General features: G+C 32.5%; 1 protein-coding gene across 4 annotated transcripts in view; it reads right to left on the bottom strand.

The window, feature by feature from the left end:
- LOC118179705 (gelsolin, cytoplasmic-like) overlaps positions 1-15,263 on the bottom strand; it is a 301,004-nt gene that overhangs the window by 227,291 nt on the left and 58,450 nt on the right. For all 4 annotated transcript variants that reach the window (XM_085825276.1, XM_085825274.1, XM_085825275.1 and 1 more), the window contains exon 2: positions 7,115-7,189. In XM_085825276.1, coding sequence (XP_085681402.1) covers positions 7,115-7,189 — 75 coding nt within the window. The remainder of the gene's footprint in view (positions 1-7,114; positions 7,190-15,263) is intronic.

Raw genomic sequence — 15,263 nt, 5'->3', positions numbered from 1 at the left:
ATTATAGACAGATGATAAACAGGAGAGTAGGAAATTAATTTTAAAGAATCCAACTCACATTTGTAACTCTTGTGGACGAAATCGCACATCCAGTATTTATGTTAAAGCTGTTAAAATAATATGTAAGCTCCCCTCCAGGTCCGCGAAACTTTACCAAGACTAACTGTTCCATTCGGTGAGCTACACAAATATAAATAAGAACGCACTTAGTCCATCTAGGGAATAATTTGGTTTTTATGACTATGGCGAAGCACGTGAGTCTTATCTGTCTAAGAGGAAGGATATCTTCGAGGATATCTTTCTAACAGAAACTGGCATATCCACATTAAATATGGTGAAGCTCGTGAAACCAATCCGTTTACCTGGAATCGAACCCAGAACAAACTAATAGAGCTGAGCGACTTTACTGCTCGGCCGCTGGTGGGTCTAGTCCAGCTGAGGTACAGACAGAGCAGGTAATCTTAGTAGCAGTAATTGATGTTCTCAGCTTTTACTGCCCCAAAGCTTTCGTGTTGTTTTGTTATCTTTCCCTTTCTGTATTTAAAACAAATTTTTATTTTCGGACTAATAAGAAACCCTCAAGAGTTTTCTTCAGAAATTTTCAGAGTAACAGCGATAGATTTAATTCCTCATGATGAATTCCCAATCAAATTTTGCCAGTTTTAACTCAATATGGCGAATTAAAACAATTATGATGGAGAATAAATCTCTGGCACATAGAACGGTCATCAGAGTTTCCTTGGCACTAACCTGATAATAGCCATTAATACGCAAATACTTAACATTCTTTGATTTTATTACTAAAATCAACTATGTTAAATATAGGTTACATTTTATAACATATATAAAATATTGGAATGTTAGTTTGACAAAAATAAAACATTTATGATTATATTTATACACATAGGGTATAAAATTACATAAAACACATAGGGTCTAAAATTAAAATACGTTAATCATTTTATTACTTTATTTTGCCAAAATTTTGATAGCTTTATTATGTATACAAATAAATGCAACTGACGCTCGTTATAACAGTCCTTCGCATCCGAAAAAAAAAAAAAAAAAAAAAAAAAAAAAAAAAAAAAAAAAAAACGTGTGAAGGTATGCTTTTTAGCCGGATACTATTTCAAATGCCGTTCTTCCGATGGTGACTGAAACTGAAATACAAGAACTTGAAGGTAAGTGCAAAATTTTTTTAGCGGCATCTCTAATCGAAAAACAATTCTAGTATTATTAATTCTGGTAATTGTGATGTGAGTGCTGGTGAGTCTAAATGTTTCACATTTGGTGCAATGACTAAAAGGAAAATATTAGGTACTGATTCTGAAATTTTTTATACTGAGCATGGCTTTAAAAGGCCTGTTGAAATTATCAAAAATTCCATGAAAATTTTTCTGTTAGTATTAAGTTTAACGTGCTGAAGGAGAATGTTGCTAATCTACCTGACATACTTCATAATGAAAATGTTAATGAGTAATAATTATTATTCTTTGGTAGTATAAACATTAATGTTAATGATAAAAGTTTTATTGATGTATATAGTAATGTGAATGGTAGTGTTTTGAGTAGGAATTCTGATAATATGCCCCAGACTGCAATAGTAGGTTCTTAGTAAATTTGAAAAAGGTAATCCTTCCATCATAGTATCATAGTTAAAGCTGACGAGGCAATAACCTTTAAATTTTTATGGAGAACAAAAGTTATCACTTTGTTATAAATCCTAAGTATCAAAAGTCTATGAAGGTAGTGTTAAGACAGCTTCCTTCAAATATAGACAGGAATTGAATTCAGGAGGCTTACAGCAAAGTGGCTATAATGTACACAAAGTAGTACACCTTACTAAGTAACTATTCATTTCGAAATAACTGGGCCTAGAATAACGGAGCTGGTTGCCTGGTTTAACTTCAGAATCCGCGTACCAATGCCATTATTCCAGGCCCAGCTATTTCGAAATGAAATGTTTGATAAAATTTAGAAGACTATTGATCTATTCAGATTCTCGATCAATGTATAACTCCAAAGAACTAGACCTACTTTTATTTTTGGTTTTATTTGGAGTGGGCTATGTATGTGTTTGAGATGTGTGACGAATTTTATTTAATTTTAACAAATCTACTATGTTTTAAATTTTTATGCTCGTTTTGCGTGAGTGTTGCTTTAATTGAATGGGTTTGCAACCTTTTGCTAACAGTAATTTTGAGTTTGCTATGTCTTTTTTTGGGGGGGGGTGTAATTTCTTTCTCTCTTTACTCGAGATCCTGGCCTGCTTTCTCTGGGGCTAGTTAAATTTTGTTGATTTGTTTTTTTTTTTGGGGGGGGGCGTGGCCGGGCTGCTGGGTACCTAGTTTTTAGTTAGATTGGCTGGTCCTCCTTTTAGTCATATGGACGGCTTTTGCCGGCTAGGTGGATTGGGAGATGCACCCGCTAATACTAATACTAATCCCCAACACGTTATGGTCACACCTCCACATCAATACTGGATTTCTAAGTCCGGGAAGTTCAAGACACACATGTAGAAAGTCTCCGTGAATTACCCTCGGATCATAAACCTGTAATTATGGACATGGATTTCATTTGCCATTATACATTAGACAACAAAGCCTTTGTTACCAATTGGTAATCTTATACTAAAGCCCAGAACAATACACATTACTCTGCACTCCAAATACACGACAGAGAAGTTAGATGCTACTTATGATTTCAAAAATGAATTGTTCCAAGCACTTAATGGTTTGTTTAATTGATTATGGCCAAGTACTCGTGCGGCCATTTGCTTAAGGCGAAGGATGCCTTCGTGGAGGACTTTTAAGGAGAACCTGATTCTATACACGTTACACATGGGGAAAACCACGAAAACGCTCATGCAGGCAGCCCGTTCGTCGGATTTAAAAATCCGGACCGAACTACCAGGTGTTTTAACACTTTAGGGCTTGGTAGCTGGTGGGTCTCCGAGCACTAAGGCAAGTGACCCAAAAGAAATCCAGAATCCTGTTGATCTTGCTGCACGGAAGACCTGGCAGCGGTTTGGACACTCTAAGGACAAGCCGGTCTTAAATAGACTAAATCGGGAAGTCAGGCTAACTACTCGTTAACACGCACAAGACGACTGGACCAAGTACTTATAGTCTACAGCTCCTGCTGATAATTCCATCTAGAAGGTGACAACTACGTACAAAAGATGTTACACTAAATTTCCGTCCCTTAATGGGCTACAAGGAACTGCATATGTTACGGTGAAACACCGAAATCTAGAGAATGTCGACTTTCACCGGTGAATGTCAACATTCACATAGTCTCTTGGTGTATGTCCGAAATATTTTCCAAATACTCTTATTTCTGACTTACACCGGTAAATGTCGATATTCACCATGTACTAATGGTGAATGTTGAACATATAACAATATTATATTTTCTTCTTCGTAATTCAGTCGTGAATAAACGCACTTGAGACTTGAAATAAGAACTTAAAAACATGAGAACCTAAAACACACAATACATTCAAAATGAGAAAGGAAAATTATAGAAGTTTAAAAACTTACTTAATTATACAGTACGTTCTAAACGAGAAAATAAAATAACAGTAATAAAAAACTTCCTAAATTATGAGATTCAAATCTTATTTATTGCAACAACTTAAAGTATTATGGCACTTTATGACCTCTCTTTTCGACTTTCACCAGAGTATATCTGAGATTGTCGACATACACCGGTGAGGGTCCGAATATACAAGAATGTAGTGAAATATTCGGTCTTTCACCGACGTATTTGATGAATGTTGATATTCTCCGGTGAAAGTCGATATTCTCCAATTTCGGTCTTTCACGGTAACATATACATCAAAACTGAGAAAGCGGAATCACTGGCCGATTACTATGCTTCTTAGTTTTGCAAAAACAAGTTTCACATGCTCCAACAAAAAACCTTGTTACTGCAACGCTAATAAATTTCCAAACACAAATAAACACAAACAACATGTCTCAGTTCGGCCGTCGGATCTCTTTTTGAATTTAACCTAAATCAAGCCTAAAAAGAATTCAGGCAGACAAGATGCTACAAAACATGGGACTGTTTATGATTTTCAACCTTATTTAAGATCACGAACTATATGCTGGAGATGGGATATTAATTGCAGACCTGGAAAACGGATGTGATACCTCCGATCCTAACATCTGATTCCTGGTTCTGAAATCGCCTGACCTGAGATCCTGGTTCTGAAATCGCCTAGTGATCTGGTCTCTTAAAGGTCAGTTAGTCTGCTCTTTGGACAGAGCAAAGTTGTAGAGTATGTGATTCTACAAAGAATCCTGCAGTAAACGGAGAGTAACAATATTACCATCCAAGAACCATTTGGGTTTCAAAGAAAGCATTCGACAGTATACCAACTTGATGGGGTCTCTGAGATAATCTCTCAGAGTTTTCAAGACAAGAAAACAATTAAGGTAATCTTGGATGTTGCTAATGCATTCGGATCGTTTCTGGCTTGAAGGCCTCACATAGAAACTCATAAAGCTGAGTTTCCCCAAATTACATCACTATCACCATTCATTCCTATCTTACTGAAAGAAATTCTTTCATTCGTGTCAATAACAAATACTCATCACATCGCTCAGGTACTGCTGGCGTACCAGAAGGGTCTTTATTTGATATGTTTTTATTTAATATTTCTGACTTACACCGGTAAATGTCGATATTCACCATGTACTAATGGTGAATGTTGAACATATAACAATATTATATTTTCTTCTTCGTAATTCAGTCGTGAATAAACGCACTTGAGACTTGAAATAAGAACTTAAAAACATGAGAACCTAAAACACACAATACATTCAAAATGAGAAAGGAAAATTATAGAAGTTTAAAAACTTACTTAATTATACAGTACGTTCTAAACGAGAAAATAAAATAACAGTAATAAAAAACTTCCTAAATTATGAGATTCAAATCTTATTTATTGCAACAACTTAAAGTATTATGGCACTTTATGACCTCTCTTTTCGACTTTCACCAGAGTATATCTGAGATTGTCGACATACACCGGTGAGGGTCCGAATATACAAGAATGTAGTGAAATATTCGGTCTTTCACCGACGTATTTGATGAATGTTGATATTCTCCGGTGAAAGTCGATATTCTCCAATTTCGGTCTTTCACGGTAACATATACATCAAAACTGAGAAAGCGGAATCACTGGCCGATTACTATGCTTCTTAGTTTTGCAAAAACAAGTTTCACATGCTCCAACAAAAAACCTTGTTACTGCAACGCTAATAAATTTCCAAACACAAATAAACACAAACAACATGTCTCAGTTCGGCCGTCGGATCTCTTTTTGAATTTAACCTAAATCAAGCCTAAAAAGAATTCAGGCAGACAAGATGCTACAAAACATGGGACTGTTTGTGATTTTCAACCTTATTTAAGATCACGAACTATATACACGAACGACATTCCACACATGCATAACAGTAACTTAGGTATGTATGTATGCTAATGATACAGCAATTCTTACTCAAAATGTATTGGTTGGTTTAGTCAAACAGTCACTCCTAAATCACCTACATGCACTGGAGGAATGACTTCAAATTTGGAAAATCAAAATTAATGTGGATAAGTCTGAAGTAGCCTTATTTTCAAAGAAAAAGAATTCTGGAAATGAATGCATCTCAATGTATGGCACGTTTGGGCCAAGCAATTCCGATATTTAGATACAGTTTTATACTGCAACATACAGTCAACATCAGTTCTCAGTTTAGTTGAGTTCAGAGTATAGTTTAGAGAACCGAGAGTAATAAGTGATCACTCTGTGAGCTTAAGCATTGAGGCTTGCGTTTAACGTTCTTAGTAGTCTGTAGAGAATTACTGTGCTCTGCCATACCGAGAAGAGTTATATGAGTACTTTTGCGAAAGTTTCAGAACTGTAAAGTGTTTGTTCAGGGTAAAATACATTTTATGAAGTTGTAATCAGTTCTATGTGTATTCGATGAATTAACCCCCAGGCATGTAACAGTATCTAATAGAAATACTGTATAAGTAGCATTAATATTCTACGATTAAGATATACATATTACATTTCTTAAACTGAAGTTTATTTAAAATAAAATTTTGATTATATGTCTATGTCATTTCTACGTCTCTTTTTTTTTTTTTTTTTTCTTTTGTTTTTGTTTTTGAATGGTTCTTTGAGAAATGTAACTGGTTCTTTACTGTACTATAAAAATAAACTGTAAATGGATTCTCCATGTATTACTGAGAACTTAAATGTGATGAGTAAAAATTATGTGTATCATTATTATAGCAGTAACTTAAGTCTGTTCAAGAATTATTACTAAAATTCAAGAAAAGAATTTTTAATTAAAAAATTAATATATAAGCTGCTATGTTTAAGTATCACGTAAATTAATTCATTTATTAAGAATTATCAGACTATAAATATTTATATTCATATAAGTGCATTATCCGAATAATCTGCTACCATTTCCCTTAATAATTATGGTTTTCTTCTGCGTTGAAATATAACTGCGAATAGATCATGAATAAATTTTAAACTTCAGTCTTAAAATAGCTTTCTCAGTTATGTTTATTAAAAGCAATATATTAAGAAGATTATTTTGTAAAAAAACTCGTTAATTTCTTTGACGCCTTACGCAACAATACGATTATAACTCTGTTCATCCTTAATAGATGGCAGCATTCATGTGTTCCAAAATGGACTCCAACTTTTAATGTTATTTTAGGAGCTATATACTTTTCGATAACTACCTATCAGAAAATATTTGCTCCCAGCTTATAAAGTTTAGGTAAAACAGGAATCTTGCATTACTTAAAATCACGGAGTCATTGCATGTCGCTTGATACATATTTTTAATTGTCTTTATTTCACGTACAGATATATACATTTTTTTTAACCACTGAAAAGAGAAATTTGTAAAACTGAGCGAAAGATCAAACAAAGTCAACAGCTGAAAGAAAAAGATCATAAATGTTTGTAATACGGGACATTTTTCAGCGAAACGTTATAGGTATAATTAAATTAATAATCCATACTAAATGAACAGAATTAAAAACTGTCAATTTAAACTCTTCACGAAAATATTAAAAATTAAATACTTACACTTAATAGTATGTACGAATCTCCATTATAAAAATTACCGTATTCACTTTTCGGCACAGGTTTCACTTCCATTTGCTAAAAAGAATAAACCTATACACATGTAGCAATACAGATTATTAAAAAGGCTTATAGAAAAAAATTTTTTTTGCTTTTTAACGGAAACTCTTTTTATGCTTAAATTACAGTGAAAGTAAATAATACAGAATGAAATAATATAGGAAGCACACATCTTATTACACTGCGAACCCTAAATTACATGTAATGATAGAGAATGAAATAATATAGAAAACACACATTTCGTTATACTATAAACCCTCAATTATATATGCCATTATATAAAAGCCAAGCTGGATAAAACATTCACACTCGCAGATTGTCAGCATATAATTTTTGGATATAATAATACTATCAGTAATGCAGTTATTTTACCTTTCTTTTAGTTTTAAAAATTAATTCAAAGAAATTTCTTTTTTAATCTTAAATACACTACAATAAAAAATGACTACAATTCAATCCGAAAACAACGCGTTTATGTCTAAAAACTCTAAGCTCCTCCTAAATTACCTAAACTTCGAATGTTTATTTCACAAGTGTCGTGTAATCTTCTTAGTGCATTTAAGTTAAAAGAATTTTTAACTGATTCTATGTCCAAAAGATTATTCATATGTGATTTTATAATTTTCTCTGGTTTTTCAAAGCGTTCTTTTAAGCTCTCAGTTTATTAGTTCTTAATAGTTACAATGCGATTTTGCTCCACCAGAATCTGAGGGATCTTCTCGTCCAACATTAATGGGACTGCTATCAAGGGAACATTTCATGTCTAATTTGTGTGTGTGTGTGATTATGGCAAAGCCTCAAGGGCTATCTGCCTAAGGGGAGGGATGCCTTCGTGGAGGACTTTCTAAGGGAAACTGGCTCGTATACACGTTACACATGGGGAAAACCACGAAAACGCCCATGCAGCCAGCCCGTTCGCGGGATTCGAACCTCGGACCGAACTACCAGTGTTCAGCGACTTTACCGCTCGGCCGCTGGTGGGCCATGTCTAATTTGACATAAAAAAATTTGAGGTAATTTAATGTGATTCTTACATATGCCACAATTATACTATTTATTCTTCTTAAAATTTCATAAATCGATTAATATAATTCTATGCAAGCACTCTACGATTTTATATTTAATCCCATATGATAAAGAATATCATTCATTTTACCTTTTACCGCAGGTAAGTAAAACAGTGTCCTTTAAAAGTTCTTTTAATGTGTTTTTATACACATTGTCTATAGACACACATGTCACATTTTATACACATTGTCTATAGAAGCTAAAAGATAATAAAGAAAATCACCGCCTCTGAATGTCAGAAAATTGTTCCTTCTAAACAAGTCATCATAAAAATAAACATAATACCAACAACCCCAAGGTCTTCCGATCTATTCGATAGCACATTTATATATTCAATTCATTTAAATTTCTGTTTAATTTAGAAATTCGATCTCATCGTTACGTAAATTCATGCAGCTGCTAACCATGAAAAATTAAATCTTTTCATTTAAATATCTATCAATGTCAGTATATTGATTAGATTGCTAAAAAAATCGACCAATTTTTGAAAACCACCAGTATTCGGTATTAAATACTTTCATTTAGAAGTTATTAGCCCCAAAGGGATGTAATACTAGTCTCGATAATTTTGCGTTGAATCACTATAAACGACATATCATTTTTCAAATTGTTGCCCCCAAATATTTTTGCTCTGTATTATAATTAAAGAAATTAAATAATAAAGAATCTGCATGAATGTATTCATGTTTCTCGCTCGCGAAATAACAACTGTACCTAGAGACATCAAAGTTTGAATAGCATAGTCCTCCAACGATTTCAAAGCGAGCAGTTGCAAACTACGGAACAGCATTTTTATCTCTTGCGTGCGAGATTGTCTGTCGTAAATTCTAAAGATATGCTGTTTTTAAATATTTTGTGATTTTGCTATTGAATCAAATTTTATGTGGCGTAAACGCCAACAAAGTTATATTTAAGAAATAAAGTAAACACACAAAACGTTAATAAGAAAAAGACAAAAAAAATTTGTAAAATTAAATTAGTAAGAAAACTGAATATCGATATGATGACCTGAGAAAAGACTGGGGTAGGGGAACAGAAAAATGTACGCCAAGACTTAACGCTACATCCGGAATTCTACACGTACACTGCTATGCTGTTTTTAGAATTTTTGTAATTTTGCTGTTGAATTGTATATTGCGTAAATGCCGAAGAAAATGATGCTTAAAAATGAAGCTAAAAAAAATGGTTAGTAGGAGTGAGTGTAACGGCAAACTGGTAGACTACGCGCTCAGCGAGAACGTAAAAAACCTTAATAAACTCTTTTTTGGGTGACCGTTAAAATCTGAAAACTTTCAGAATTTTATTTATTTATTTATTTATTATTAATGAATTTATTCATTGGTGTAAAAATGAAAATTATGTGATAATTAGTTTAATCGTTACACAAGGATATGAGAGAAAAATTCAACATTAAATTTTAGAAAAAATTATCAAACTTTGAAAAAATTTCTGTAAAATATTATTTTGTCATCGAAAATACGTATGTTTGAAAATTTTTAAAAAACGCGGGTCTGTAGAAAATAAGAGAAACCAAGCTGAATTAACCTGTACGATTAAAAAAAGCAAAAATATAATAAATAAATAAATAAATAAAAATAAATAAGCATAACCAAACTTATGAAAGCATAGTAACCAATTAATTTAACCAATTTTTTAAGGAAAATTGTTTCTATTTAATTTACTATTCTGGCATTCAGTTTAAAAATTTTGCCGTTTGAAATTTATTATTATTTTAGTTACAATCATTTCATTTATTTATTATTTTGTTTGCGTGTCTTTGGATGCCTTACATAACTCTGCAGTGTTTTACAATTTTAAACTTTATGTAAGCAGATTTAAAAAAAGAAATAGAAAAGCATTGTGTTCGATCGTAAACAGCATAAGAAGCTCATGGAGACCGGAAAGTTGTGGGCAGCTTGTTATTTGGATACAGCAAAGGCTGACTACCTGCCTAAGGGAAGGTATATTCATATGGAAGACTTTCTGAAATAAAATGGTTCAGATTTACGCTACAAATTACGCACAGAAATTAAACAAAATCTTCATCTGCTTCATATGACCAGTGGTAGCCTTAAAATTTTCTTAACTATGTGACAAACGTTTAAGAAGATTCATCACGTTTAGAAGAGAATCTATTTCTCATTTATTGATTTTTTGGATGATATTTTTATTTTAAATATTTAAAAATTATTTTGCACATTTTGCGTGCAGGTTTCTACACATTTATAAAGTTAATGAATCTCTTTTCTGATGTCAGAGAATCTGATTTTTACCAACCAAAAATATCAATTGTTTTTGCACATTTTCATTTATTGGGGCAAGGGAGTGATGACGAAAAATATATCGTGTGTCTTATCAAGTCTTAGCACTTCGTAAATGAGTAATATTTTATTTTAAAGAACGAAACGACCACTACTGAAAAAAAATTCACCACCTATTTGTATCAAAATTGCAATGGAAAAACTAGATAGGATTGAACTAAGTGAATTTATTTGAGAAGTCCCAACGACTTTTAATTAATAAAAGAAGGAACATAATTTAAAAAATAATTCTTTCTTGAGAATAACTCCAAAGCTGCAGTTGCACAACTAGCATGCATTCAGTAAGCTCTAAGCTACGTAAAGCTCTCTGCATGCAATTAATTATTAGTTTAAACTTGTAAGGTATATCCTAAATTTATAATAGTTATTTTTAATTTTATTCACCTTTCCTATCTCTTTTAGCTTCATCTAACAATTCCTTACCAGAATGAGGTTTTAGAGCCGCGTTAAATGCAAATGAGTAGTAAGAGTATTTAAGTCGAAGTTGCGCTGATTTCGACAGACAGAATTACATTTCCCGAATAGCGTGCGTTTCCCTTTTGGCTACGTCTGTTATTAGGCTCGGCCGTATTACGTGCCCTTGATAGCTTCGCTAGCTAATTTAATATTACGAGCCAACTAGTTTAGAAATTGTGTTAACTTCGGCTAAATCTTTTTAGTTAGTCATTAGTCAGCTCTTATTTCTTATATTTTTGAGATGAAACCCAAGTGGAGGCTTTATTGTACGTCTTGAGAAAGGGGCTATCTGTCAATCTTTATTTTGAGCAATAAAGGGCATTTAACCCTTCTTGAGTTTCTATTCCTGAGCTTAAGCGATTATTCGCTTCACTAGGTTCCTCAACACTTAGTTAATAGATAAAAGTGAGGATCCCTACAAACTGTTTCAGCTCAGTTTAAGATTGGGTAGGTAGTTTAGGCTTACAAAAGGCATGCCGATGTCATATTTAAAAGAGAATGACTTTGTGGAGATTACTGAATTCTTCCCTCCCCCTCTCGTAGCCAGTAAGTTTGAATGCAGAAGAAATCTGTCCGCATCTCAAGGTTTAAAATACACTGAAACACTTCTTGATCACACGTATGCAAACCGTTGCATATTTCCAAAAATATCTCAGATCACAGTTACTAAATACTACGAATTGTGCACTTCCAAGGCAATCAAAAATATTTGCAACTAGGAGACAGTTTCAGACCTGATGTAAATTAGAGGCAACTGAAGTGTGTGTCATGGCAAAGAGATTATGGCACATAAAAGATGCTATGTGGGGTTATTTCTGGAAGGTTATTTTAACACTTTTAAGAACAACAACGCTCTTTGCGATGCCTGTCTATCTGTCTAGATACACGAGAAAGCGCCGAAAAGTCAGTATTAAAACTAAAATGTAACTTCTCAAGCAAGACAGGAATAATGAAAAAAAAAAAAAAAAAAAAAAAAAAAAAAAAAAAAACGCAGCGTTAGCTTGGACCTTCGCAAAACAAAGAATCTTTTTTTTTTTTTTTAAATTTTTATTCCATAACTAAATGAAACTTTAAAAATGACAATGTTTTTAAACCAATTTTGTTTTTTAATTTTAATTCCATAACTAAACGAAACTTTAAAAATTACAATGTTTACATAAACTTTCATAGTTTGCATTCGGATAATCAAATCTGTGAGACAATAAGTAACAATATATATTATTTATACATAGTTGCACACCAATTTGATTATAAAATACCTTGATATCTCGAAGTTTTTATGAATAACTTTAGGGAAAAATATTAGAAATTCAACACACTGAAAATTTATGCAATATTTTGTGCATTCTTTTTATTATTAGTCAAGGTCGAAAACTCAGTTATTTTACATAATTGCTCTTCATGATACTAAGTACTTGACAGTTAAAAGGTTTAGCAGTAATCAAATTAAGCATTAAACAAAAACTGTAATATTTATGTTCAAATTATGCAAAGCATGCTAATGAAGGGATCGATTAAAATTCCATCACACAGAAACAGAATGCATTGACTGTTCATAAAAAGTACATACTAGAAAAGAGAAAAAATTCTTTTATTACATAAAATATTGGAATTAATGTAATTCTCCATTGAATTCGTATACAAATTAGTTCTTGATAAACCTTACATTTGCTTCATGTCATATACCGAGACTATTTGTTAGATATGCATTCTTTATGCAACAAATATTGATTTTACCGAAAAGTATCTGTAAGCAAAAGAAACCATACTTCAGTGAAATAATGTAAATATACCACTTTTGTTTTATCACTTACATATTTTGAGGAAATTTAAATTCTTTGGAGAATCGTCATTGAATTCTCTCCTTCACCTCCATGATACCCAAATGATGGAAGAGAAAAAAAGAGGCGGTTGCGATATGCGTATGCTGAAAACAGCGAGTGCATAAATACCGCACTACTAAACATGCAGTAGCAACATCTACACATGAAGACGGACACATGTTAGAACGAGTACTTTTCTCTTTTATGATGATTTTCGACAGTGCGTCTCCACGGAAGATTTATTAGTACACACTTAAGTGATGTTATACATATAACATATTTCAAAATATTTATAAAAACAGGGAAAAACTAGAATTCTTACTAAAATGGTGGATTGGATAGAGTACGGAGTTAAATTATTGGCGTTTTACCGTTCAAAACAGAACAAACAAAAAATTCTTTCGCATTCTCTTTCTTGAGTTTTATGCAAACAAGTTGCATGTGGATGACATATATTCGACTAAAACTCTCTTCGGTAGAAAATGTGTTGAAAATAACGTATTAATAGTTTACGCAAAAGCATAATAATCGAAAAATTCCTATAAAACCTCTTCAGTTATTCACTAAACCAAAGCGATAAATATTCTCACTGTCAATTTCTGATTTTTACCGACAGAAATACTCAGAAATCTACAGCATATTAAGAGACTGTTTTAACTGTGTATTAGAAATTCAAGGAGCATCCTAAGACAATTTGTAACTGTTTGCTTATGAAAACTGGCAAACTGAGAGAAATGAGATATGCGGCCACTCCGAGCCGGTGAAAAGACTTGCGCCACTCCTTATCAACCCTTCCTTGGGTAAAGTTTATTATTTTCAATTTGATTTCGCTTGAAAGCCAAAGTATATTTATTTGAATAATCAATTTCGTTAAAAGTCCCACGGGAGAAATTCTAGCTGATTTGTAATATCTCATTCTTCAACCCAGACACCAACATTTAAACGAAACAGGTTTTTTTTTTCTACAAGCAATATACAATTATAAATACATAGTGAGCAGTAAAACATTACTTATGCAGTTACTGATTCTCCTGTATATTCAGATCCAATATAATGATAATTAGCATTCAGAGCTCTTCTCGTTTATCCATTGTGGAGTTCCCCCAGTTAAATTTACCTGCGGTATATTCAGAAGCAAATTTATAGAGTAACACAAGTCACAATCGCAAGGAGTCTCCAAATCATTCATTCTTAAAAAAACAATACTACTGTATCTAATGACGATGAGCCCCGAAAGTTCAGGTCAACACTGACAAGTGCATAAATCTACCATCGAGTGTAATGGTTAAACGTTGCAGAGCTAGTGCAGCATCAAATCTACTTACATCAAAGCAGCATTCTCAGTTAAAAACTAGTCTTTTATCCCACACACTTAATTTCCGTTCAGCTTATTTTGTTTCATGAAAAGTGCACACATGAAAGCCGATTTAAAACTACAATCTCAATGAGGCACAGAAAATAAGTGCTGTGCGCTGATGGCAACATATATTATGATAGTAAACGAGGGAGGGTTGCAAGTACCTTGAAGTGTCTGTTTTAAAGTAACAGACTATACGAAAACTGAACTTATGCACGTGCAGAAAATTTTTAGGAACTTTACAACTGAATTTTTGAATTTCCGCAAAATATTCTTAAGCAAAACGGCCAAAATATTTTTTCCTAAATAAAACGCAAAACAGTCTTATATTTCTATCTATTCCCGACATACAGAAATATTCTAGGAGAGTTTTCTATCCCAAAAGAATATCATCAAGACTTATATTGCCACACATTCAATGTAAAGTCAAACATTTTGCTTTAATTCTCCAACAATTTTTAAACTAATTATCTTTCTATTTATGAAATGAAATATATGAATACCTTTTCTGTTGTCATTAGATTAAAGAACCCTTTTTAGTATGTCTTAATGCTCTTATCTGAAACATTCCACAGCTGAACCGGAAGAAATATGTAGTTCATGCAGATACGAAATTTTCCCTCCCCGTGGCCTCCTCATTTCGACCGGATGTTACTTTCAGAAGTAGATAATATACATAGCTACAAATTTGGACTTCCACGCACGTCAAAGATGCAAATATAATTTTTCATAGGGGAAAGGAAAATTAATGGAAGATTCGCAGATGATACAAAGTAATTTTAAGTAAAATTATGTAGCTATACTTAATGCATATTTATAAACGATAAAAAAATTTCATGTACTGTAAAAAGGAATTTCCTTAATAATTATGTTATTAAAATATTTACAAACATTTAAAGAAAATTACCTTTCGGATTAATTAAATTAAATTAATTTCAATATTATTTTAGTTTAAACATGTATTAAATTCCCGTATATTTACATTAACAAATGCATTTTTCACTTATAAATTCAGTGGAGGTATCCATATCCAAATAAATTGTGGGCAGTTGGCCCCCTGTGTTAAT

The sequence above is a fragment of the Stegodyphus dumicola genome, chromosome 10, assembly GCF_044657685.1.
Source record: "Stegodyphus dumicola isolate Sdum_Otavi_A_Nest chromosome 10, ASM4465768v1".
Lineage (NCBI taxonomy): Eukaryota > Metazoa > Arthropoda > Arachnida > Araneae > Eresidae > Stegodyphus > Stegodyphus dumicola.
Note: the sequence above shows the minus strand (reverse complement) of the source record. Positions and strands in the feature narration are given on the sequence as shown.